Source organism: Pagrus major, chromosome 7 (genome assembly GCF_040436345.1).
Source record: "Pagrus major chromosome 7, Pma_NU_1.0".
NCBI classification, from domain to species: domain Eukaryota; kingdom Metazoa; phylum Chordata; class Actinopteri; order Spariformes; family Sparidae; genus Pagrus; species Pagrus major.
In genome coordinates this window covers 22,490,933-22,516,599 of record NC_133221.1, presented here as the reverse complement: position 1 = coordinate 22,516,599, position 25,667 = coordinate 22,490,933, and the positions used below count along the sequence as shown (strand labels likewise).

The 25,667-nt window shown below is 39.8% G+C and overlaps 3 protein-coding genes across 5 annotated transcripts in view; 1 reads left to right on the top strand and 2 right to left on the bottom strand.

Annotated features, from left to right (window-relative positions):
- Positions 1 to 343: 343 nt before the first annotated feature.
- Positions 344 to 7,681, bottom strand: il17rb (interleukin 17 receptor B). Of its 3 annotated transcripts, XM_073469575.1 has the most exons (11): positions 7,471 to 7,593; positions 6,531 to 6,648; positions 6,363 to 6,443; positions 6,245 to 6,269; positions 5,546 to 5,659; positions 4,633 to 4,742; positions 4,360 to 4,492; positions 4,095 to 4,157; positions 3,860 to 3,979; positions 2,363 to 2,646; positions 344 to 2,032 (listed from the first exon to the last, which is right to left on the bottom strand). In XM_073469575.1, the coding sequence occupies exons 3-11, from the start codon at positions 6,426 to 6,428 to the stop codon at positions 1,619 to 1,621; spliced, it is 1,329 nt and encodes a 442-aa protein (XP_073325676.1). In that variant the 5' UTR covers positions 6,429 to 6,443; positions 6,531 to 6,648; positions 7,471 to 7,593; the 3' UTR covers positions 344 to 1,618. The 3 variants fall into 3 exon arrangements, with proteins under 3 accessions (XP_073325676.1, XP_073325674.1, XP_073325675.1); XM_073469573.1 differs by lacking the exon at positions 6,531 to 6,648 and having other exon boundaries at positions 7,471 to 7,681; XM_073469574.1 differs by lacking the exon at positions 7,471 to 7,593 and having other exon boundaries at positions 3,860 to 3,952; positions 6,363 to 7,176.
- On the top strand, positions 7,450 to 21,962 carry chdh (choline dehydrogenase). The gene is made up of 10 exons (XM_073469571.1): positions 7,450 to 7,667; positions 9,641 to 10,097; positions 10,476 to 10,706; positions 11,174 to 11,340; positions 11,488 to 11,639; positions 12,571 to 12,700; positions 12,945 to 13,079; positions 13,932 to 14,074; positions 16,016 to 16,118; positions 16,313 to 21,962. The coding sequence occupies exons 1-10, from the start codon at positions 7,556 to 7,558 to the stop codon at positions 16,729 to 16,731; spliced, it is 2,049 nt and encodes a 682-aa protein (XP_073325672.1). The 5' UTR covers positions 7,450 to 7,555; the 3' UTR covers positions 16,732 to 21,962.
- A 57-nt stretch (positions 21,963 to 22,019) lies between these two features.
- The window catches only part of cacna1db (calcium channel, voltage-dependent, L type, alpha 1D subunit, b), an 88,115-nt gene continuing 84,467 nt past the window's right edge, over positions 22,020 to 25,667 (bottom strand). Inside the window, 1 exon segment of the mRNA XM_073469576.1 lies at positions 22,020 to 25,537. Coding sequence (XP_073325677.1) covers positions 25,232 to 25,537 — 306 coding nt within the window. The 3' untranslated portion in view covers positions 22,020 to 25,231.

Sequence of the window (25,667 nt, the reverse complement as noted above, 5' to 3'; positions counted from 1 at the left end):
GCGTGTTTGTGATTGCAGACTCAGGTGATATACAGGATATGATGTTTACCTGCTGTGTATCTGTTTGAATAAAGTTGGAGGAGGTGATGAAAATGCATGTGAATTGAAATATAGAGGGGTAGGAAATATATGAAAAATGAGTAATGGAGTGATAAATTATCAAGCAGTTTGATTAATTTAAAGCTGACTTGATTAAATAGTTGTGGTATATCTGTGGGCCGCTGGCCTCTGACGCGTAAAAAAAACCCTCTCTGACACAACACATCGACATTGAAAATCCCTTTCCACAATGTTATCAAATATTACAGGAAACCATCAAAGTAAACCTCTGATAAAGGTCATATATAATTAAGGCAGAGCTATCACTTTTAATGTAGACTAGGAACAAATACACATTTCTTCAATCAACTCAGTTACAGAAAATCAAAGCATAGTGTAGCATAACAGAAGCAAAACTAGAGACAGACTACAATATCTAACATTAGCTTTCATATAGTATTGATCATACCAGACCAAAGAAAGTTGTAAAAACAAGGGTTAGGGTTAGGGTGAGGGTATTCCAGGTTTGTTTTTTTAAAATTGACATCCCCACTAAATGGAAAAACAATTGTATCAATTTTCACCCATCACATCATTTGAGCTGTGTATTTATAAAGTGTAACTGTATAGGGCTGCGTATGCAGCTGCTGCTTATGGCTTTGGCAGAGAGCCCAGTTATCATTAGCTGACTCCTGCAATGGACTACACTGTTCTCCATATTCTTTGTGAATATCCATCTTAAATTCTGATAAGGTCTTTTATTTTATTGACATCTCTCATTTAATTTAAAGAATACATCCCCTACTAACACAATTCAAAAGGACAACATAAAAGCTCAATATTTTATATCCAACTATGTATACTGCAGCATGCACTGACAGAGAAGCTTAATGCTTTAGACTTAACGTTTCCAGTCCTCACTGTGTACTCTTTATTTATTTATTTATCATCTTATATGACAGGGACAATACATGTAGGCATTGTTACATCTAATTAACTGATGAAACCGATGCAATGTATGTAGGACTTCTAGCCGTGGCTAATTTGCAGTTCTTGTCCCTGGTAAGGCTTCTGGGGACTGAAACACAATATAACACTCTTAAATAGACATAAAAACAAACATCAAGCAGACGTAGGCAAGCAGAATGAAACTGTAGAACAGGCAACTACTCCACATAGAAAAGCCCCATCCAGCCACCATTAAATATATCCAGACTACTAGATTATATTGACTACAGTAGATCATATGAGCTGTCAAGTCATATTGTTCTGACATAAAAACAAATGGAGTAACAAGTTTAATTTTACCTCGAGGTCCAAATCTCATCAATAACAAACACGTTTGGAAGACAAAATGGGCAACTTTGATGTTGACTAGGCACTAGACCACATATGAAATACTGACAGAGACACAGATCCACCCAGCGTTGTCCAGGTCACTGTTTTGGTAACAGAAATAAGAACAGGTCTGTGACATCAGTAAAAAAACATAAAATAAATCAACTGTCAGCTGTTTATCAATGAACTATTCTGACCTATCCTCCTTATCAATCAAAGTAAACATTTTCACTACACATGTTCAGATGGTGGTCACCACAGATTTCAAAGGTTCCACCTCCCTGAAAATGCCTGGCTGATGTCCTCCCAGCTTTTCTACTGCCTCCCTTAACTTCAATGAACTCTTTTCGATCCCTGGTTTGAAGAACGGATTTGATATCTTCTTGCCACCCTGGCACTTGGTATGAAGACTCCTGCACAGTTTGGCCAAGTCCTTCATCAGATGAAAAGTCTTGCAGGCCCTCAGTTCCAGTGCCAGGTTACTGGACCTCTTGGCCTGCTGGTCACCCAGCTGCACGACCCAAAACTTATCCAAGTCGCTGGTGCTCTTTGCGTGGCTCGCCACCATGTTGAGGATCAGAGGGTAAAGGTCATGAGCCGCAGCTGGGATGGAGGGTTCTGGGAGGAGGCTGTGGTTTGGAGGAGAGTCGCTTGGCTGAGAGAAGAGAAGAGAAGAGAAGAGAAGAGAAGAGAAGAGAAGAGAAGAGAAGAGAAGAGAAGAGAAGAGAAGAGAAGAGAAGAGAATGAATTTTTAGCTTATTTGACATTATAGAGGAGAAAAATAAATCGCACACACACAATTACAAAATGTCAAGGATTTCCCTGAGTGACACAAAATCATTGTTGTGGTCCTTGATGTAAAGATGTAGGAATCCAGTTGATTAGTGGTATCATATTACCAACAATACAATTAAAAAGATCATCACTAAAATGACCCCTAGTCAGACAGCCTGGAAATAAACGAGAAATGTTACAGGAAACTCACAGTCTGTGCCTGTGGACAGACAATGAGCACTCGGTCTGCAGCCTTGGCCTGCTCTGCCAGCCATCGCATGGGCCCCAGCTCTGCGATCTTCCCCTGCTGCCACATGTCGACGGCCACGCTGCAGCCACCATGCCACTGCAGGAACTCTGCCAGGGCCACCACGGCCCGCTGGAAGGCTGAATTCTCAGCAGGGTACACCACGAGGACTGGGACAGGAACCATGGGAGATGTAGGCAACACTTTGAAGCCCAGTGATGAGGCGAAGTTGGCTCCACAGCTTTTATCTGTAAATACAAAACAATAGTAAAGGAGAGGTTAGGTACAGTATGTCAAGCACCAGGCAGCATGTGATAGACTCTGGAAGCTCTGGAAGCAAATTTGTTTGGGAAATTTGTAGTGAGCCAGAATTTAATACTTTTCAGTAGAGCAGCAACTGTTAGTAGATTAACTAACTAACTAACTTACTAACTAAGTAACTAAATGTTGATGAAGGTTCTCAGTCATCCAGGTCATGGTAATTCTAAGTGCTGTATCGTAGGCCACTGGACTTGTTTGAGTTTCTTGAAAACGTTTCATCTCTCATCCAAGAGACTTCTTCAGTTCTAACTAACCGGAGGGGAGAAGAGAAACTTTGTGTGGGTGTGTCCTTACAGAGTCGTTAACTAACTAACTAAAATTAATAACAGAATACGAAGAAATAAGAGTTTTGACATCATGTCAAAGACATCTATATATTGTGTTGAAGTGATATCCACTGAAGTCAGCATGCTAACCAGCTAGCCCCCACCGGTCCTGTCTCGTAACACTCTTCCAAGCTCCCAGTTCAGACCATTCGCTGCACGGCTAACTGAGCTAACTAGCTGACGGCAGCTACAGTTAGCAGCCGTTAGCAGTTACTCTGGTGATATGCTATCCCCCATTTGTTTGGAGTATGAATTGAAGAAGTGGTCATTTCTGACATATTGCACCTTTAAGGATTTGCTTATTTTCTTCATCATTTATGATAGTAAAGGAAGAGTCATGACATTTTTTGTCAATTTCAACAATTAAGACATTTTACGGACTAAAATATTGATCGATAAATCGTGAAAAATTATCAGCAGCATAATCATTAATGAAAATAATAGCTAGTTGAAAGCCCTTTTTTTTTTTTTTTTCATTCAACTTTCAAATCTAGGAGGTTTCAGCATTGCAAGAATTTTAGCCAGTAGTTAAAACTAAGCTCCTTTGCAAAGTGACAGAAAGGTCTCTGTAAATACAGTAGGAAGCAAGTGTCAAATATTTGGTCCAATAGCCAAGTAGCGGAGGACACATCCAACAAACAAGGGAGCCCATACATCTGCTACAAGGGAGCATTTCTGCTAATTAGGCATTTGTTTAATACATTCACAGAAGAAGAGAGCATTAAGTTGAGCATCTGTTCGCATTTATCATCTGCCGTTTTGGTTCCTTGGTCCTCTTTCCATTAAATGTACGTGTAAGAAGTGTTGTATTTACAGATTATGTAGCAGGAACTCAGGATCATCAAACTGGCCAGTCCTCCAAAAATGGCCACTGTTATGCTGGTGGAGTTCACAGGGTCATCTTTATCTTTTGGAGTATAAAACACACCCATAGCTGGAGTGAAATATTAAAAAAGTATAGTTTCAGTATTCAGTATTTGTCGTACAGTATTATACATAATACACACATACAGTACGCACAGGCACAAGTAATGAGATCGCTCGCTCACCTGTAGGAACTGTAGTAGTTTCGTGTCGTAGTTTTCGTGTCGTAGTTTTTGGTGTCGTACTGCCTGTATGGAAACAACATAGCAATCAGTCAAACAAACAAACAAAACACATTTTTATCCCCACATATCTTGTACCCATCACAGGTTTTCATGATAAGCCTTAAAAATGTAGCCTTTCATTATCATGTACTTTTAAATTACAATTACATGGAGACATTAATAAAATACTTTTGACTCCTATTGAGAATTTAAAAAATGAACTTACGTGGTTGTAGGCTTGGTATAGTGATTCTAGTTAACTTATAAGTGGGGCCGCTCCCCTGCGGAGGCAGAGGGAGGTTGGCAGCTTGGATGGAGGTGATGCCATTGCTTGCTTGTACTAAATGATGAAACCATATCTAGATTTGAAAAGATGACATGAGTTTAATCTTTTCAACCTCACATATCCTCCAGGTAGGTCCATCATTTCAAACTCATGCTGTGCAGACAATCATTAATCTAACATGATCAATTTTAGTCAAGATTCAATCCATGATACCTGCTTTGGCCCAGTGGGATCCAGCTTTGCAAAAGGTGGGTTGTATGCACAGTGGAATGTTCCTTCCCCCTGGACTACGATCCGAGTGCCTGTCAAAGATTCAACACTACCTGCAGAGACACAGAAAGTCAGGGTTTAAAGAGATCAAATGTTCAAAATAGCAGTTGGCCTTCAGATATTGTCTAGTCAGTGTCCTTCACTTCCGATGCGACCAGTGAAATAACTAAATGTAAATGTTTTTACCTTTTGCATAGTGCAGTGTCACCTCAACCATACTAAAATCCTGTTTGTCATGTAAAAAAAATGTGTTGCCTCAGTTTCTGGATAAACATTGTAGGTGTAATCCGTAATAGTCCATACTTTCTTGTATTTTAAAGATATAATGAATGTAAAGGTGCAAAATATAAGAATTGGCCATCTTGAATTCAAACTCCCAAGAAATGGGGGCAGCACATCACCAAAGTAACTGCTAACTGCTGCTAACTGTATTCTTTATATACATCCATGACTGTGGATACTGTTAGCTCAGTTAGCCATGCAGCTAGTCGGACTACCGGGGGAGTGTTGGTGTTTAAACTGCTAGCACAGGAGTTTTGGGCCACTGGGAGACAGAGGTTTTCAGGCCCATGCATGCTAGCATGCTACCTGGTTAGCATACTAACTTCAGTAGGTATCTCTTCAACACAGTACATGCTTACATACATACGTCTTTGACACCACATTAAAATTGTAATTTCTTCACACTCTGTTGATAAATTTAGTTAATTATTGAATTTTTTTAACTTAAATTCTTACATATTGCACCTTTAATGACTAACTCTGAAGGTGCCATGTCAGAAAACGCTGCACCATGTTTGCTGTAAACTACCTGAAGTCAACAACATGAAGTGGTTTTCTAAGTGTCATCACCTACCATCAATCTCGATCGCCCAGCTTATGTTCATCACATATCTTTCTCCCACTGTCACCAGCTCCACTTTCAAGTCCGCTGGGAGAGATGGAGTTACACTACCGACAGGAGGAAGACCTGGAACAAGGAACCACAAGAGATCCAAATATTGATAATGTGTTCATTATCATTCACTAAGATATACTCAGGTGTTGTCTGTTTATGTGGATGTTGAAGAATATTGTACTTTCTGTTACAGTTTATGTGAAATAACAGAGAACATTTAGTGTAAAAGCATTTTACTTGGGAGTTACAAAATGGGATGAAAACCAGTGTACTGAAGCTATTCACTGTATTAAATTTCAGTCTGGCGTAGCAGAGTAGAAAAATCAATGGACCTTCTTTGAAAAATTAATTGAAAAAACAAAATCTTATAGCAAGACTGACTTAGAAAGATTAGAAAAACTAAAAGTGTATGTCTATGTGTAGATATGAAGTGGTAATGCAATTAGATGTTATTCATATTCATTAGTATTTATTTGGTAGTAATGAAATTCACTTCCTGACTGAAAGAGCTGCCAGTGCTAAAAAATGTATGAGTGTAGTGTCTAATCATTAATCAATATTACATTATTTCTAATTATGTCATATAATATAATGTATGAATATAAACAACATGATATTATTAACATCAGAGTAAGAATGATAAACATCACAACATACCATGAAATTCACGACACTCCAGTTGCTGCAAAGAAACCACAAAAACAGGTCACTTACAGGTGAATCACTTTTAATTCTAACTGAAACGATGAACCTAGTCAATAAAGTCCTTGCTTACAATTTCATGTGATGCCGCCAGGACCAAGACAGAGGAGACAAAAATAAGTGTGACTCCCCACATCATTACCAACTGGCTGGCCTAAAAAAGTTGAACAAAAATCATTAAAATAAGAAGAGAGAGAGATGTTCCTGAAGACGGTCCGAGTGCTCTGCGTGACCTCTCAACTGCGGTGTCCCTGAATGAACGCAGGTTCAGACAGACAGGAGTATACCACCTCCGACGTGGACCCGCCCACCGCGGGGCTCGACCAATCAGCACGACGCTGACTCGCTGCTGCTTGATTCTGCAGTTAAGGGAAAAGTTAAGGAAAACTTAACTCTGCAGAGGGACCGGTGCTCAAAGCCTGAGTGAGCGCTGTCTGAACCCACTGTGGAGATCATGAAAACTTTGTTCTCCTTGTGAAAATGAGTCAAAGACTCAAGACAACATTGGTGTCTTTCTAAAACCACTTTAAACTGGCCAAATCTGAACTAAATCATCCCAGAAGAAGATACACATTCTTTAAAACACAACCTATATTCTGTTTGTGAAAAGGCAAAAAGGGACATTTCACTGCTCTTTTAACCACATCCAGACTATCAAAACCCACTTTACTCAGACTGATCAAATCTGAACTAGATTGTTCCAGAGAATCTAAAAAATGACAGCAGCAGCTGATCCCAGGATCAGATACCCCCCCTTGCTCATATCTGAGCTAGATCGTGATATGATAAAGATTCTTTAAAACCCAGCTTCAATTTTGTGAAACCACATCCAGATCGTAAACAACTACATTAAGACTTGTCAGGTCTGGACTAGATAATCCCAGAGAGGCTGAAGACTCTTTAAACACAGTTTCAGACTTCTAAAACCTTTATTCAATTGCGAAAATGTTACATGTTACAGTATTGCAACAGCATGGCCTCTGTTGAAAACATAAGAAGAAAAGCTATTAAAACGTCTGTCATCATTTCAGACCCTGCTCCTCATCCTCATCCAATTCCTCCCAGTTGTCCCCGTTCACAAATCTGACAGTGTTTTAAGGAGACTCTGGGATAACATAGTTCAGACGTGACAAGAGCGGTGTTTATGTTGTCTGAATGTGAAAAAAGCAGTAAAATCTCACTTTTCTGTGCGTTGTCGCGGGTGGAATAGAGGTGTCACAGATTTGGCAGTGGGTTTAAGACGTGGTTGAGGCTGTGAGCAGTAAAATGTGCCATAAACAGCCTCACTTAAGTTTCCCCTCAACTGAATCGGAAGCTAAGCGCAGCGTCGTTTCCCTGCAGGCTGCGTTCAGTGGAGCCTCAGTGCGAAAACAGAGAGGTAAGCTTTTCTGCTGCTTAATTTCAACTGCTTCCGCTGTCTTTCTGTGTGTGGAGGCGTCAAACTGCTCGGGGACCAGCTCGGCTTGACTTTAACTCACTTTGTAGAGTTTTCTCACTTGTTTACAAGGCGGCTGCGAGCGTCCGACGAACCGTGACGTGTATCCGACTAAACACACGTAACGGTCCAGAAAATAAGTCTCGACAGCGCTGACAACGTCAAACTCCGTACAGGTTTTACACTTAGTTTCAGCTTCTTTTAAAGCGATGTAAACATTTAAAATGGGTTTCAAGCGAGCAGAAATGTGTCTGCTGCAGCGGACACCGATAAGCTAACGGTTGCGAAATTGGCCTTTCGCCTTTAACATTTAAATTGAGACAAACACTGAAGGTTTAAATGTGGAAGTAATCACGTCGAGCTGTTTCACACGTGTTGTCTGTGCCTGCCCCACTTGTTCAGAGGGTCTTTATAGGTCCATGGTGTCTAACGACATTTGGTGCTGTTTGCTGAGCTCAGCTTGACAATAAAACTTTTATTGACATCACTGTCCACATGACCTAGTTAGATAGTCTGGCCTTTTCCTGAAGACAAAGATTACTACATTTTCCCTGTGACATAAAGGCTCTTCAATAAAATATTTATAGTGTATTGGAACATTTGCTTTGATCTTTGACCCCTCTTACACACACACACACACACACACACACAAGCTTTTCTGTTTTCTGATTAGACATAATCTTAGAGACATGAAGTATAATTTCAGCATTTGATAAATCAAAAGTAATGAGAGAAACATCAACCTCTCTTAACAGCAGTGAATAAACCATGGCCAACAACAGGCTCCAGGTCAGGTATTTCTAGTTGTTCATTGAACTGCTGGTAATGAGAAGGGCAAAGTGTGGCTCGATTAATAATTAAATAAAATGTCAACCAAAAGCCTCCCTGTTACCCCTAGTTTGCATAGACCTACTTTGCACAACGGTACACGCAGTGAGCGTTATTTTTGGACATTCAAATTTCATTCAACATCATCGCATATACTACTTCCAGTTCCAGCTTAATCCTCCTCGCTGTGTCCTTGAGAGGCAACATATTATGCTTATTATCAGGTTCATTCTTTTATTTTGGGTGTCTAGCAAAAATGTTTCAATGCTTTAATGATCAAAAAACACATTTTCCTCATCCTGTTCATTGCTGCAGCACCTCTGTTCACCTTCTGTCTGTTTATGGTGCGTTCATGTGGTGTCGGACTAATCAGAAAAAAAAAAATTCTGACTGGGGAAATTCATGTGAACACCCCCTCAAATTGGAGCAACAACTTGGAAAGTCGGAGAAAATTTTGGTACACATGCTGCCGAGTTGACGTCATATGACGCTAAAATGTGGCATATTGCATATTTGTAAAATGCATTTCATGTCGTGTCTTCCTTGTCACTCAAAAACCGGAAACAGCTGTCAATGTGTTGCAATAAAAATGCAAAGACACGTCCATTAATTCAGCATTTCAACTTGACGCACATGAACACATTGAAATCTCAAGAACGATTTCCAAATGCAGGAAGTGGGATCATCCGACGAGCACATGAATGCAGCATAAGTGCCTGCCTTTTTAAGGACCCCTCCTGTCTCTTTAAGCCAGTCTGCTCTGATTGGTCAGCTCTCAAAGGCCCTAGCAGGCACCACCCACCATGTTTTGGCAACAGCTCTGCAGATTTTTTTGCAACCATTGCCATGCTGTAGACATTGCTGAGGGTGGTGACTGTATAGTTGTGACATCACAATGTAACGCAAGTCCGGACAGCTTGTTTAAAGGCACAGTTTCTGAAGTCCGGCTGTGTGCACTTCTCTGTGGATTGAGCGTTTTGATGCTTTCACAGTATAGCTCCTAAACTTGCTTTATAATCAAAAATGACATTTAAATCTCAATATCTTCAATGTGGGACCTTTTTAATGTTTGTTTTTGTGATTTACAGTGAATGAAGAAAACCTTGCCAGAACCAGGATGTCCTCTTTGCTCATGTTAGGCCGAACTGGAGCCCGACAACTTGTGACTCGAGGGCGATTTATGAAGGATGGCAGGTGCCAGTTCACCTGTTCGCCAGAATGTCAATTTGTCCACAGGCCCAGAAACATGGGCCAGGCCTTTTCCTGCTCCTCCTCCTTCAACCATTACAGATACTTCAGTGCCACAGCAGCACATTTGAAGGCTTCATCATCACCTGCAGCCAATCAGAACACGCCCTCCTACAGTTATGTCATTGTTGGAGCGGGGTCAGCCGGCTGCGTTCTCGCCAACCGCCTCAGTGAGGACGCCCATGAGTCTGTGCTGCTGCTGGAGGCTGGGCCAAAGGACATGCTGCTGGGCAGCTTACGACTGTCATGGAAGATCCACATGCCAGCTGCACTGACCTACAACCTCTGTGATGACAAGTACGGTACTTGAATCATTGCAATGCAGTATAAAACAATTATGTTTGTCATTCATTACTGAACACTACACTGTTTCAAAGTGGATGCCAGCCACACTGTACTTCAACACAAATGCAGAAAACATGTTACATCATACAATTTACTCAAGTTCCAGTCTTTGTCAATATGAAAGAGGGGTCTCTGTGGTCAAAAATTCAAAAATGGTTTTATGCTGTTAAAGCCACAATAGATGAAAAGTGGATATATATATGTGTGTAATTTTAACAAATAAATCATATTTATTAGTCCAGAACAACAAATTTTTTATTTGTTATTATTCAGAACTGATAAGTCGATGGATGCTGGTTACATTTTGATGTTGTACTGTCTTTATTTTAGGTATAACTGGTACTACCACACTTTACCTCAGGCCCACATGGACAACCGGGTGTTGTACTGGCCAAGGGGCCGTGTGTGGGGTGGGTCCTCTTCGCTCAACGCCATGGTGTACATCCGTGGACATGCTGAAGACTATAACCGCTGGCAGAGAGAGGGGGCCGAGGGCTGGGAATATGAACGCTGTCTGCCTTACTTCAGGAAGGCCCAATGTCATGAGCTGGGAGAAAACAGGTACCGAACAAAAATATATGGACACATCCAAAGGCTTTGAAGTACCTTCTGGCTTAGTTGCAAATCATTTTTAATATGCATGGACAGAGTTTGAGGGGAACTTCAGTGCCTCAGTCCCACAGACTTGTCCCCGGTGATCAAAAAATTTGCAGCGGCACAAAGCAGATCTTCTCTTGCAGGAGCTGGCTACATGAGCATCACAGCACACTATCATCACTGTAGATCATAATCTCCTGTTGGTTAACACTATCATAACTATCTATTCACATGTTCTGACTGGTGATTGCTGGCATGAGAGGAAATGAAATGTTCCGAGCTATCTGATAGCCAAATGTCTGCAGAAAGGTTGCACTTAGCAGTATTGATCATTGATAACCATTTTTTTATGATTTCCTCAGAAAGATTATAAATGGAACTGCCCTTATCTTTTTGACACATCAAGTGTATGTTTGTTGTGTGTGCTGTAGGTACCGGGGAGGCAGCGGACCTCTTCATGTGTCCAGAGGGAAGACCAACCATCCCCTTCACAAGGCTTTTATTGAGGCGGGGCAGCAGGCAGGATATCCTTTCACTGACGACATGAATGGGTACCAACAGGAGGGTCTCGGCTGGATGGATATGACAGTTCATAAAGGTTCAAGGAAAAAAGAGACCACTTGAATTAAAGGATCTAAAGATGATTAACAAATAACCAATTGTAACACTTTTAACATCAATGCAGTATTTATACATGAACTAGCCCTTTAACATCATCTACATCTCACTGCCTGAATCTGTCCAGGGAAGAGGTGGAGCTCAGCCAGCGCCTACCTGAGACCTGCTCTAGGTCGACCCAACCTGAAGACGGAGGTGCGCTGCCTGACAACCAAGATCCTATTTGATGGCAACCACGCTGTGGGTGTGGAGTACACACAGGATGGACAGAAGAAAAGGGTAGGTGGAGAGAATTTTAACATTTTAAAGGTGCAGTGTGTAGGATTTAGGAGGATCAATAAGCAGAAACGGAATTTAATTTTCATAATTTTGTTTTCTTTAGTGTATAATGACCTGAAAATAAGGTCCTGTGTTTTTGTTACCTAAGAATGAGCCTTTTATATTTACAGAGGGAGTAGGTGTACCATGTTGCTCCACCATGTTCTACAGTAGTCCAGAATGGACAAGCCAAACAATGACTCTAGAGAGAGCCTTTCACATTTTCTTTTTTTTTTTGACCACCATAGTTGAGGTTGAATTTTCATCCAGTACTGCTAGAAGGTCAAAATTTTTACTTGTACAAAATCAGCATCATGGTTCACGTGAAATGAAATAAAATGAAATGACTTCCTCTCATGCTACCATGAGATTGATATTTCCTTTTGAGCATTCGGAAGTATTACAAATATTATCAAAATCAATTTTGCCTTGTGCAACACCCAAGCAGGAGCTGCAACTTTTTCAATAAATCACCAATCAAAACTCACTTGTTCAGAACTGTTTTTATTCTCAGATGATACTGTTTTCCATATATGTTTTGAATGTGTTTATTTCCTTCTTGGAGTGTCTTTAAGTATCATGAAAAGCGCAATATAAATAAAATGTATTATTATCATTATTGTTATGTTCTCCAATTGTAAGGAAACAGACCCCTAACCCTTTTTCAGTGAAAATGAAGTGCAAAACTGACCTTTACCACTTAAATCATGACTCATATCGAAATCACAATATCTGTTAAAATAATCGCAGTATGTTTTTTGGGGATTTTTTTGCCTTTCATTCAGCCCAAATCTGATAGCACTGCTATTCCTAACCACTGAGCCTCTAGTATGCCTCTAGGCTCTCAGTCTTGTTCAATGATTTACCCATCAATTTTATGCTCTCTCTTCAGGTGTTTGCAGATAAAGAGGTGATATTGAGCGGAGGAGCAATCAACTCCCCTCAGCTTCTCATGCTGTCTGGTGTGGGAAACGCAGATGACCTGAAACAACTGGACATCCCTGTGGTCCAGCACTTACCGGGTACGTTTTGTGCACTTAAAAGGACGAGTAAACATTTAAAACGCTTCATTTCCACACGACAATGAGAAATAGAAATATTTGACTTTATAAACTGAAGATGCAAGTTCTATAGAGTAATATAATATAAGTATATATTGAACACATCAATTACTACTGATAGATTGAGTCATTTTCCCATTTGAACCAGACAGACCACACCTGGAATGCGTTGTATATGTCTCTCCTTCTTTCGGTTGTTTCTCAGGAGTTGGCAGTAACCTGCAGGATCATTTGGAGCTGTACGTCCAGCAGCAGTGCACTCAGCCCATCACCCTGTACAAGGCCCAGAAACCTTTCACCATGGTCAAGATAGGCCTGGAGTGGCTCACGATGTTCACTGGTAACCAAAGGCACACACACACGAGAACACACATTCTCCTGAATGTTCTACAAAAATAGTGAATTTCTATGGGTTTATATCACTGAACCGACATTATTACTGAAAATGTTTGAAATCATTTGACCTCCACTCTCTTTAAGTACATTTTGCTTAAAGTGATAGTTGGGGTCTTCTGATGTGGGATTGTATGAGGTACTACCTAGTCAGTGTGTTACCTGCAGTAGATGATCGTCAGCTCTCCCCCTGTGTGGAGAATCAGCTTGTGGCACCACCGGGGAAGCAGAGCATTGTACTGCTAGACAGAACCGACAGCAAGACGTATTTTAGCCACCGAAAAGAAGACCCACCTCAAAAAAAATATATCAGTTTAAGTGTCTGCTATATTTTGAACACTGAACTCGGGTAACACACTGACTAGGGATAAGTACCTCATACAACCCCACATCAAAAAACCTGAACTATCACCTTAATCTATGCTTGTTAATCATATACAGGAAATGTCAGTTACGGCTATGCCTTTCTACTTCACTATTATGAACACAACCTGTTGATGCATGATAGCACACAAACCGTGCACTCAGCACATGCAAACAATTGCTATTTGGCAACAGTTTGTAAATCACAGGGTGTGTCACAACATAATCACTGCAGTAAGTATGGGGCTCTTTTTAACAGCTTCCTTCATTAGAAAGTTTGACCTTAGCACAGAATACAGATTGTTTGCTGGTGTTCGGTGATGTCACAACAAGGAGGGTCAACATCTAGTGACTGCTAATAAATTACTAACACAAAATACATTCATCACAACTAAAGACCCACACATGACACCGTGTCCCACCATCCCACTCACAGGTTATGGAGCAACAGCCCACTTGGAGAGCGGAGGGTTCATTCGCAGTCGGCCACACGTCACACACCCTGACATCCAGTTTCATTTCCTGCCCTCGCAGGTCATCGACCACGGACGAGTTGCCTCAAAGATAGAGGCGTATCAGGTGTGTGTGACTTGTGTTTAGGAGACAATCGCTGTGTTTTGTCATTAATACACAGGTTTATGGCTTTGTCTTAACATGGTGTACGTGTGTTGGGGGCAGCTTTCAGGATGTAGGATTAGGGTTCTGTTTTAATGCACAATGAAGCGTGTGTCTTGTGGTGAGTGTGTTTCAGTGAAACTTAAGATAAGACTCTCACATAATGCACAAGTCACAAAGGAGCATTGATACACCGGCCTTTCCATGGAAAACCACAGTTAGAATTGATTAACCAACTGGTGCTTCCAGGAAATTTCCAGAGAACAGTACAGTGACGTTATTTATAGCTTCATTCAGAGAAGTGTACCCGCTAGCAATAAATAAAGATGATGATCATTATCAGATAATGAAATACGCTCCTGTAATTAATTATTTTATTGAACTGCTCCAAAAGGCATCTTTAATGCCTTACATTTTCCATCCAGCAAAGTTTTTAAAAAAAGAGTCATGCAAAATGATCAGGGGGGTTATCTGTGGTTAAAGAATGTGCAGTTAGATGTCATGATTTCAGAAACACTTAGTGGGTGGTTAAGTTCAGGGGTTTTCCACAAATAAGTTTTTTTAAGAAACTGATTTAATCTGTGTAACTGACTAATGGAAGCTACACAGATTAAATCAGTTTTTCATTGTACATACAGTGGTGCTTAAAAGTTTGTGAACCCTTTAGAATTTTCTATATTTCTGCATAAATATGACCTAAAACATCATCAGATTTTCACACAAGTCCTAAAAGTAGATAAAGAGAACCCAGTTAAACAAATGAGACAAAATCTGCGTGAAAATCTGATGTTGTTTTAGGTCATATTTATGCAGAAAGGGTTCACAAACTTTCAAGCACCACTGTAGAAGGTTTAGAGTAAATGTTCTGTAATTTACTCAGCATTTTTTGCCTTCATAGACAGTGGCAGGTGAAGAGGCAGGCAGGAAACAGGAGATAGAGAAGGGTGTGACATACAAGATAAAGACTGAACTGGAACTGAACCAGCAGCACAGGCCTTGATAATTCAGCTACCGAGGTGCTCCTTTTCTATTGAAAAGTTTTTGGCCAAAAAGCCTTTCCAAAACATGTAATGCTGTTCTGATTTTGGCATTCCCACAAACCTTAAAAAACTCTTCCTACCATCTAAATAAATAAATAATTTGTCTCTATTGTTTTTTTAATTCTCAAGTTGTGCCTCCTTTTTCTCATCCAAACAGAGACTGTAGCCCAAAATTGACATATGTTCATGTTTAAATGTAGGACATGAAACAAAAAGTTGTATTATCGGTATGGAGGTGTGAGTACACCATTATATGTATCTGTTTAACCAACTACGGTATCTGTATCTGTATATGTACGTCAAAAGGTGGTGCTTAAACAAGAAGTGGTTGCTGGGAAATATGGAGTCAACTTCAGAAATGGGTTCTCTTTTATTGATGTTTTTATTGTGCACCAGATGGAATATCTTTTACCCAGGTAATTATAGGGTCTAAGGTTGAAAAAAAACTGGAGTGTGTTCAGACATCACCAGGTGTTTATTTTTTCAGATACATACAATGCTTAGCTCTGTGAGTGCAAAACATTAGCGGCCCAAACTGGAAATAATATTATACAATCAAGTTAGTTACTGGTCGCTGTCATCATTCTTCCTCTCCTCTCCATTCTGGATATGAAGCCATACATTCCTAGCCTGACTACACTGTAATTAATGAGGCGTGAAGAGGAGGCACAACATAAATAAAACAGAATGTGATGGTTTGCACATCCTTTTTGACAGACACTCAGTTGAACAGTGACAATATATTTAATGTTTTACCTCATCAAATTCATTGATTTAATGGAACTGTGGTTGTAGTAATAAATATGGCATGGAAGTGTGAATATAAAACATATCTCAGAAATGAGCATTTATGTTTGTGTTGCAGGTTCATGTTGGACCAATGAGAAGCGCCAGCATCGGCTGGCTGAAGCTAAAGAGCGCCAACCCTCTGGATCATCCGATCCTGCAGCCAAACTATCTCTCCACCGGTAAGATTCAGCCACTGAACTGTGAACTGCCAAATTTATCAAACGTTTTTATAGATTCATTCCATCTTCCAGCAGAAAATGTTTTCTAAAACATCATTAGTCTTCTCATACAGCATGAGATCTACGCGTCTGCTCTGCTGGTTAAGCTAGTTTTTAATTGTCCTCATCTACTCATCTTTCATCTCTCCTGTCAGATATTGACGTGTGGGAGTTCAGAGAGAGTGTCAAACTCTCCAGGGAGATTTTCGCCCAGAAGGCCTTCGATGCGTTCCGTGGTCCCGAAGTCCAGCCCGGTCCTCAGGTCCAATCAGACGCCGACATCGACGCCTTTGTCCGCCGAAAAGCTGACAGCGCCTACCACCCGTCCTGCACCTGCAAGATGGGCTCGCCGTCCGACCCGATGGCAGTCGTTGACTCGAACACGCGGGTTCTTGGTCTTGAGCGGCTGCGCGTGGTCGACGCCTCCATCATGCCCAGCATCGTCAGCGGCAACCTGAACGCTCCGACCATCATGATGGCAGAGAAGGCCGCTGACATCATCAGAGGTCGCCCTCCTCTCGCTGACCCAGGTGTTCCTGTGTACCGACCTGCAACACTCAACACGCAGAGATGAAGGTGAAGAACGCACGAGTAAAAGGGTTGGACACAGGTCAAAACACAATCAGGTATTAAGCAACAAGAGCATTGAACAGTTTATTATGTGTGAAAACATCTATGACGGGCTGACCTACACGATTTAAGTTGAAAGCAATAATGTTGTAGGAGTTTACATCTGGAATCGTTTTATTTTACATTCAAACCGACGGGCGACAAATTAAACAAAAAAACAACATCAAGTGTCTTAGTAAGGTGCAGCAAGGTCAAATCAGTTTAGCATTAATTCTACAAGTCTCTGAACTCTACTGCAGGGATGAGCACCGCTCTTTCAAAACATATGCCTTTATTTTTTGTTTAGATGATGTCAGTAGGTGGCTGGTTTGAAGGGGAATTCTGGTATTATGGGTGCGTAAATGATTCATGCTTACCAAAAGGAATTGGAATCAGTCCAGTAGATTGCCTCAGCTGACAGCTGCAATACAGTTGCAATGGCTGTAAGATAATTCAATGGGGCAACTATGAACGTCAAAGGTCTGTCCTCTAAAAGTATTTACTTTGCCAATGACAGGCTGAGGTGTCTGACAACATTACGGTAATGATTCCTACGTAGATAGACCTTTTCGTTAAATAACAACATCCTTTTTTTTTCTTTTTTTTTACCAGAAACACAAGTCTTGTTCAAGGAGACGTCTCACTCTGTAATCTTGCTAGATCTGAGTTGTTGCAGGAAGAAGACGGTGGAAAGCTGCTAGTAAGAATTTACTTTCAAGGTTGTGGCTGAATTTTTAACTGATCTTGACCATCCTGAGACTGAGACGAGGAAACAACCATATACAAATATATATGGAATTCCCCTTTAACAGACACATGATTTGATTGAACTATTACTACTTCTGGTATGACGTACAACCACACCAGAAGTTGTTTAATCCTGCCTCATTGTTCTACATGTAGACGTTGATGAAGTCAGAGTGTGTGTGCTGCTTACACTCCCTGATGACACAACATGGGTGCTGAGCAATCGTAAAGCCACTGTGAGTGTAACGGCCCTAATTTGTCTGGTATAATCTTGCTGAATTAATAATAATAATTCACCAACTTCAACATGTTTGTGTGTTCATGTCTAATAAACTACACAAGACTCTGACATAACCCTGATTCTTGAGACTTTGGCAAAAACATGTCCATGGAGAAAAGTCACATGAATCACATTTTCTTGTTTAAAACAATCATGGTTGATCATCTGTGGGTCTTTTGCACAAGTGTAACATTTTAACATATGTTTGTTTATAATTTTATAATTTAGATGATTATATGTCAGCCCAGTACCCACAAAACCAGTTGTCCCAAAGCAGAACAATAACATTTCAATTTGACATGAAACTGTGAAAAAAATCATGTAAAATGTTTAAAACATATTTCAGATGAAAGAGTAGAATGTAAAACCTCCTTAAAACTAAAAGCAGTGAATTCTCAACAATATTTATTCTTATTTTGCGGTAAGTCTAAATGTGTCTGTAGTTTCTCTAGTATCATATTCATGATAAAGCAATAAAATCAGACACCCACATGGTCAACTATATTTCCGAGGGCGTCCTTTCCTCCCTCCATGTTTGCTAAATGTAACAAGGTCAAAAAAGCACAAGTACTCGGTACTCATGGGTCAAACCATACCCATGCTCTTCCACAACTCTCTCAAAATGTTATCAAAGTAATATAATGTAAATGAAAAACAATGATTGTCCAGCTTGCGATGGAAGTCCATGGTTTTGGTTGATAAAGGCGCTCTGATAATAATAATAATGATTAAAATCCTTTATGAAATCATGAATAAACCAACACGTTTCAAATCAAAGAGTCCATATGAGAGCATTTATGCCAGTTAAATATTAATATTTGTCAATTTATATATATTTAATAATGCTTGCATTAATATTAGTCAGTGCAACACTGACTTGAGTGGTGAACTTGTTGGAATTGTTTGTTGTAATTGGGGCTCAGTCACCACCAACAGCTCCATGTCACCACCGTCAGGTGGACTTTTTTATTTATTTAAATGAATAAGTTCACAATCTGTTCCTCAAATATAGCTGATTTATTAAAGTAATTCTCCCTTTAAAATGATTTTTTTTTTTTCCCCAAAATTCTTATTTTGTTTATCTAATGCTAATTATAAATTTGCATGACGTAAGCGTTTCTAAAGTTGTACATGTGAAGTAGTATAAAAATGAGCAAAAGTGAATATTTAACATTTAATAGAATATATGTGCAATTATGGTATAGACATAATACTTTATAAGCTTTGAATCTATGTAAGCCTAAATAAATAGGAATAATACGCTTTTTATGGTGTCTGACGGTGTTGACAAACACTAAGTAATATCAGGAAAAAAACGTATTTGATCAAAAAAGTACAGGCGCAGGAGGTTGCATCGAAATATTGTATGATTGACCCTGCTCCATCAATATATAACTTTAGATTTTAATACTTTTTTTTTTCTTTTCAAAATTGAAACCTGTTTTATCCAATTTCTCAAGAATCCGTGATAAACGATGTCTTTTATAAGACTTTGCCCACATAATATTTCAACCACACTTGTGAGGAGCTTTCAAGTTAAGTTTTCAAGTTTTTAATATTTCTCTAGTTTCAGAACGGAAAATTTAGACTTCTGTCACAACACTAAAATGGCTGAACACTGTGACTCATGATTATTTGCTCCTTCTTTTAATTTTATCTTCCTTTCACCCCATTGCATTCCTACACAGTGTTTGCATCAGCCTATGTAGATCGTATCTCGTCAGATTTCCTTCTCACCTACATACAGTCGACATTTAAAGTGTTGAGCTATTGCTGCTGCGCTCGTTGTCTTACTGATTATCAGCAAACCTGCGTTTTTTCTTGCAGACTGTTTACCAAAACAGTCTGAGCAGCAGTTTTTGTTGTGTCTGTTCAGATCAGCTATCACCACGTCATGAAAATGTGCTGTTTCAACAGTTCAGCAGCGAGAAGGAAAAAAAAAAAAAGAAAAAAAAGTTGCTGGAGTGGATATTGGATCAGTGGAAACATGTAACACTGTGAGTCATTCATTGCAGAAGGAATAATAAGGAAATGAGCTAATGGCAAAGGTAACAGCTGTGTCACACTTAACACATCTCATTCGCAGTATTCTAACATTTGTAAAGAAATGATTACAATTTCTGTTTTCTGTTATCAGATTTGTTCTGATCAGGACTCAAACTCTTCTGGTCCTGCTTAGGAATTGACTTCTAACTAATGATGCTTTCTCACTGGCAATTTAGTTCAAGTCTGGATTCTAAAATTCTGGTTGTATGAAGGAGATGTGGTTGTATACATTGTTTCCAAACCTGGGTTAAAGGGACAGCTCACCCTGAAATCAAAAACATATTTTTTCTCTTACCTGTAGTGCTTATTTATCCATCTAGATTGTTTCAGTGTGATTGGACAAGCTGTGGAGATATTGGCTGTAGAGATGTCTGTCTTCTCTTAAATATAATGGAACTAGATGGAGCTCGACTTTTGGTGCTCAAAGCGCCGAAAAAAGCAACGTTTCTTTCCAGAAATCTTCACCCAGCTTCTCAAGATAACCCAAAGACGTTGTTGTGAGCAGTTTCATGCAGGAACTATTTTCTTTCCATATTACTGCGCAGAAGGAAGAGTGCATCTGTTCATTGATATGTGGTGTGCAAACTAAGCTAACTAAGCTAGCTAACATTACAGCTCAGATCTGAGGAGGACACCATTATTGTTTACAACCTGCACTGTCACAAGCACAAGCCTCTCATCCATGAGTAGATGCGCTTCCTTCTGCGTGGCAATACGGCGTTCCTACATAAAACTGCTTACAACAAGGCCTGTGGACTATTTTGAGTAACCGGGTCATGATATCTGTAAGGAGACATTGCTGGGGGTGAGCTGAGTGTCACCCAGGTGTATTGTATTCAAGAGAAGGCATTCATCTCTATGGTCGATATCTCCAAATTTCACCAACTCACAACAAACCAATCTAGATGGATAAATAGAACTACAGGTCAGAGGAAGATATGTAATTATGATTGTGGGGTGAGCCGCAAGTTTAAGACAAGAGTCAGTCTGCGGCCCTCACCCACAGGAATGTTGTGAAATCCTTATTTGTGTCATTCTTGAATTTGTTGGCAATACCACAGTAGAGATAAAATGCCTCACGCATATATGAGCAGAGAAACACGTTCAAGCCCATTCTTCCTGGGAATGTGTGCTCTTTTTTTCTACTGTGTTTGCATAACCTCCACCTTTTCATTATCTGTACATCCTAATGGGCGCATATTTTGTTTCCTGGCAACCGTGGCAAACGGCCAACCATTGTTACTGAAAACACTAGCAGAGAATGAATCGCAGGAGGTAGAGGACAGTCAAACTCAAACAAAGCTGGAGTTGAGTTTTTGCATTGAGCATTGCATTGCATTATAGCTCACATTATCAAATCTTCCCAAATACAACTTTGTTTAATACTCTTGATGTAAAATATACACTAAAGCACACTTGTGTATGTATATTTTTTAAATGTACTGTGGATGTTTACAAAAAACTGAATTAATGTAAATGCAGTATGTGACTGATGAAGTGTCTTCTAATGATTCACATTGGCGTTGAGGAGATTTTAGATTTTAGAATCAGAATTATTTCTTGTTTGTTGTCTCTAAGCTCTAATGGAAACAACTCAGTGCCAGAATGCATTATAACAGTCTTAAGCTTTGCACTACACTATGAAGTATCTTTATAACTGTGACAATTATTGTTTACATTAAGTGCAGTGTCGTACATTATGACTTGAATGTTTAAATCAATAACACTTAAAGGGAAAATGATGAAAAGTCTTGATGTTTGCCTGTTTTTTTCTTTCTTGATTGTAAACAAACACTTCAGACCGTCCTGACCTTGTCCTCGTCACTTTATTCAGTGATCCTTACAAAAAATCTCAGCAGGTTCATTTCAGGCAAGAATTCAAATGTACAAAACAGGGTTTTTTGTTTTCCATTGGTACAAAATCTATAAGGTACTAGTAATTGTGCTACAAAGTAGATAGAGCTATATTTTTTTAATTTCCATACGACAAGTGGGTAGAAAGCAGAAATCTTCAAGTCCATCACTTACTTTTTACAAACTGTACAGATTTTATACATTGTTCTAATTTCATCTGTAAAGCAGTGGAACAGTACAAAAAATAAAGCTGTCAGTTGCACAACAAAGCTCTGTGTTGTCATAACGTTTGTTTTGATAAAGGTCTACATTTTAGTGTATTTGGATAATTGTGCTGTGAATAAACCAGAGAGGATTATTCTGTCTGGTATTATGACTGTTGTTTCGTATTTCTAAACTGTATGAAGTCATGCGGTGTCAGTTTATCCTCGATTACTCAGAGTGACTAATTCAGTTGTCATAAAAAAATAATAATTGTGGTTTGAATCTGATAATTACACGTTTCTCCCTGTCATCAACTCACATGTATTGTTTACATCTGAAGTAGTAGCTAAGGACAACATGGCTGACACATGAGCGGAAGGCCTGGTGTTGAGAGAAACCCACATCTGACAGTATATGACGCTGCAGCATCATCTGCTCAGAGACATGTTTCAGAGGGATTTGCAGCAGGTGTGTAATATGGCTTTTGAGGTGCTCTGAAAAACTTTTTTAAAAGGTAATTAGATTCCAAAACCACAAAACTGAACCTCAGGCTGTATTTACACAAAATTAAGAGATGTTTTAAAGCAGTAATTGTGTGATTATTGATGCTTATTTTAAGTTGGTTGTCAGATTTCAGTGCTATACCTTCCAGAGATCATCTGTCAGCCAAACACTCAGATGGCTTGCCTCCATTAACCATTATAACTCAGAATATTTGCCAGTCAGATGAATCACTGCAGAATTTACATTATTACTACTTTAAATAAATGTTTCCAATTTTGTGCAGATGCACCCTTTGCCACAGTCTCCCTGACATGTTAATCAACACACATGGATAGTTACAGAGGTAATAACATTTGTTAAAAGTCTTAATTAAACAATTTTCATGCAGTTAGAAAATGCATAAATCGTTGGCCATTGAAACCTGTATATATCTGGAGAGAAAGGGTGGAATGAGTGCATTTACGGCACATATTCCAGATACCAGCTCAGATCCAGCTGTAATATTTTATGGTTTCTTTACTCTTCTATGACAGTAAACTGAATATCTTTGGGTTGCGGTCAAAACAAGACTTTTGACAACGTCAGATTGGCTTTTGGGAAACACTGGGTTATTTATTTTAATCTGTTGTAACTGGTTATAATTGACAATGAAAATAATCTTTAGCTGCAGCCCTGGTACACTGCACCAATGTAAAAATGGAAAGAGATCGATATATCTGAACTAGTATCTGAATTCGATATGCGTGTAAATGCACTTAACGATCCCTTGTTTTGGTTTGACATCTGAAGGAGCCCTTTGATTGCACGGAACAAACACATTGCCCTGACAACAGTATTTCAATTAAGGAAAAAAAGAGAGAAACAAGATTGCCACGAGCCGGTGTTGTTCTGTAAAAGTTGACCTGAAGACATGATTACAGTTGGCAGTGGTAGACAAACACTGGTCATCGATGGAGTGAGAGGAGCAGCTGAGAGCTGTCAGTGTTTTTATCTACGAGCTGGTTGTGGAGTTCTTCCTCCACAGACAGCAGCTGTTCAGGACATCTAGTGCCCTTAAACTGGTGTTGGAACAAAAAGAAATCGCACACATAAAAGGCAACAGCTAACATCAATCCTTTCATTCCAAAAACACATTATATACACCCAGCGACAATATACTGAATTTATATGTTGTCGAGAAAATCTGGAAAGAATAGTTCCCCTATGTGTTTTGGCTTTAAATATACACTAAGTTGGTGAGAAACCAGATGAAACCCATTAAATGTGACGTGTGATTTACAGAAATTAAGTTGGCCGAAGGAAAAGTTTACTAGTAAAACCTGCTCATGTCAGACAGATGTGTTTCAGCAACAAGCCATCGTGGTTTTCTTGTCATGTTTTTGTTGCAGATGAGGAATTCAAAATAAGTCTGACTAATGTGCCACATAATTATAGTGTGTGTGTCATACAGAGGTATAAACATTTCCATTACAGCTGTCATCATTTTTATGTTCCTAATTCATGTTCAAGTGGTTGGCAGCAGGTCTGAAGTGAACCATTGCATAATCTCAGTGAGTTTCCAACAATGAAACGGTCTCCTCACAGTTTTCAAGGGGCTTTGATAAAAGTTAAGGATCACCATGGAAACAAGTCTGTGACATTGTAGTACAATCTGAAACTTGCCTTTCTTTTGAGGGTGTTTGAAGTAACTGAGTCAGTGTAATTAGACTTGGTGTAAAGGGGGAAGGACTTACATTATGTTTCTCTGCATCATATCAGCGTGTGCGTGAAACAGAAGGATATGCCTGAGGACAAAGTCTTTTTTTCATTGATATGTGATTTCTTTTTCAAGTCAAGTACTGAGACAAGCAACGTTTAACCCTGAAAACCCCCAACTGTGAACCCAGAGCAGCTCCCAGATTCATACCCAGTGGCTGTGATGGCTTTGGATCAGCCGGATCGTCATGCTTTATCACGTTTTTTGTGTTATTTGGAGACCAAAATGTAGTGTAAATTACCAGCAGTAGATCAAAACTGCCACCGCTAAAGGTTAAAATCACACAATATATTTACATGAAATGAAGCTCATCTGAATCTTGGAATCACTGGATAGTCAAAGACATTTTGCAGCAGCTTTGCAAAGCCAGCTCCATTCTCTGAGATCACTGTGACAGATTGTACTGCTCACTGCTCTGTCACTGCTTCTGGAGAACAGTGACACATTTTCTGTGATGATCATATTGAGAAAAACGGTGTGGGACTAATGACCTTGCAGCAGAACAATGATAGACCCAAAATCCCAGAACTGTTCTCTCAGTATGGATGCAAACACCTTTGAATTAAAGCTTTAGGGTTGCGGTTTCATTTGAAATCTAATGGAATGCAGTACAGAGCTCAATCAATAAAAATGTAACGTAAGGAACCTACAGCCTGCACATACATGTAATCACATCTTCGTTACTACATCTTAACCTCCCATATTTGGCCAAACTGTCAGGCTTTCAGTTGTAGATGTTGTTGGGAAATTAACTTCATGAGTTTTTGGGCTGACTTTGTGAGGCTGCCAGGTTATTCTGCTCCATCACACCACTGTCAATAATAAAGAAAATAAAAAACAACCCCTAGGAAGTATCCTTAATCCCTGCTAAATGACAGGCGACCTGGAAAGTATCTCAGCTCTTCCATAAATCCATCCATTTCTCAACTCCACAGAACGAGAAAACAAGGCACTTTGTTCTCTTATCCATCCGTGTTTTTCTTCTGTCAGTTGCAGGATGCACTTGAGCAGAGACGTCCTCTCAGTAGTAGAAATTCAATTGAAAAAACCTAAATAATCCTGCGTAAGCCGCTGCTATAGCGATGTGATGCATATCATCTCGTCTGTTAGGTCCTCCTCGCATTTCACAGCCACGTACGGCTCCTCGTCACTGTAGTCACGGATACTGCGGTCTCTAAGATGCGCGGTGGCGTGCTGGTCCGAACTGTCGTTCCCCGTTCCCCCAGCGTTGCTGTTGTCCATACTGCCGTTCAGCAGGTTACTGGCAGCACTGTCCATCTCATCGATGGTCATCTCGCAGGCGTCTGCGATTTCGTGTTTGGTCGCTGACACAAACTTGGGGTCCCTGGCGTATTTCCCCAGACCCTCAGAGATCAACACCTGAGAACAGCAAGTGGAAAGAATGAATTTTTCCATGAATTCACACCAGAATCCAACTAAATTGTAGAAATACTTGATTACTCTGTCATTTCTGTAGAGCTCAAACAGTCAATGTGCTTATTAGTTTCAG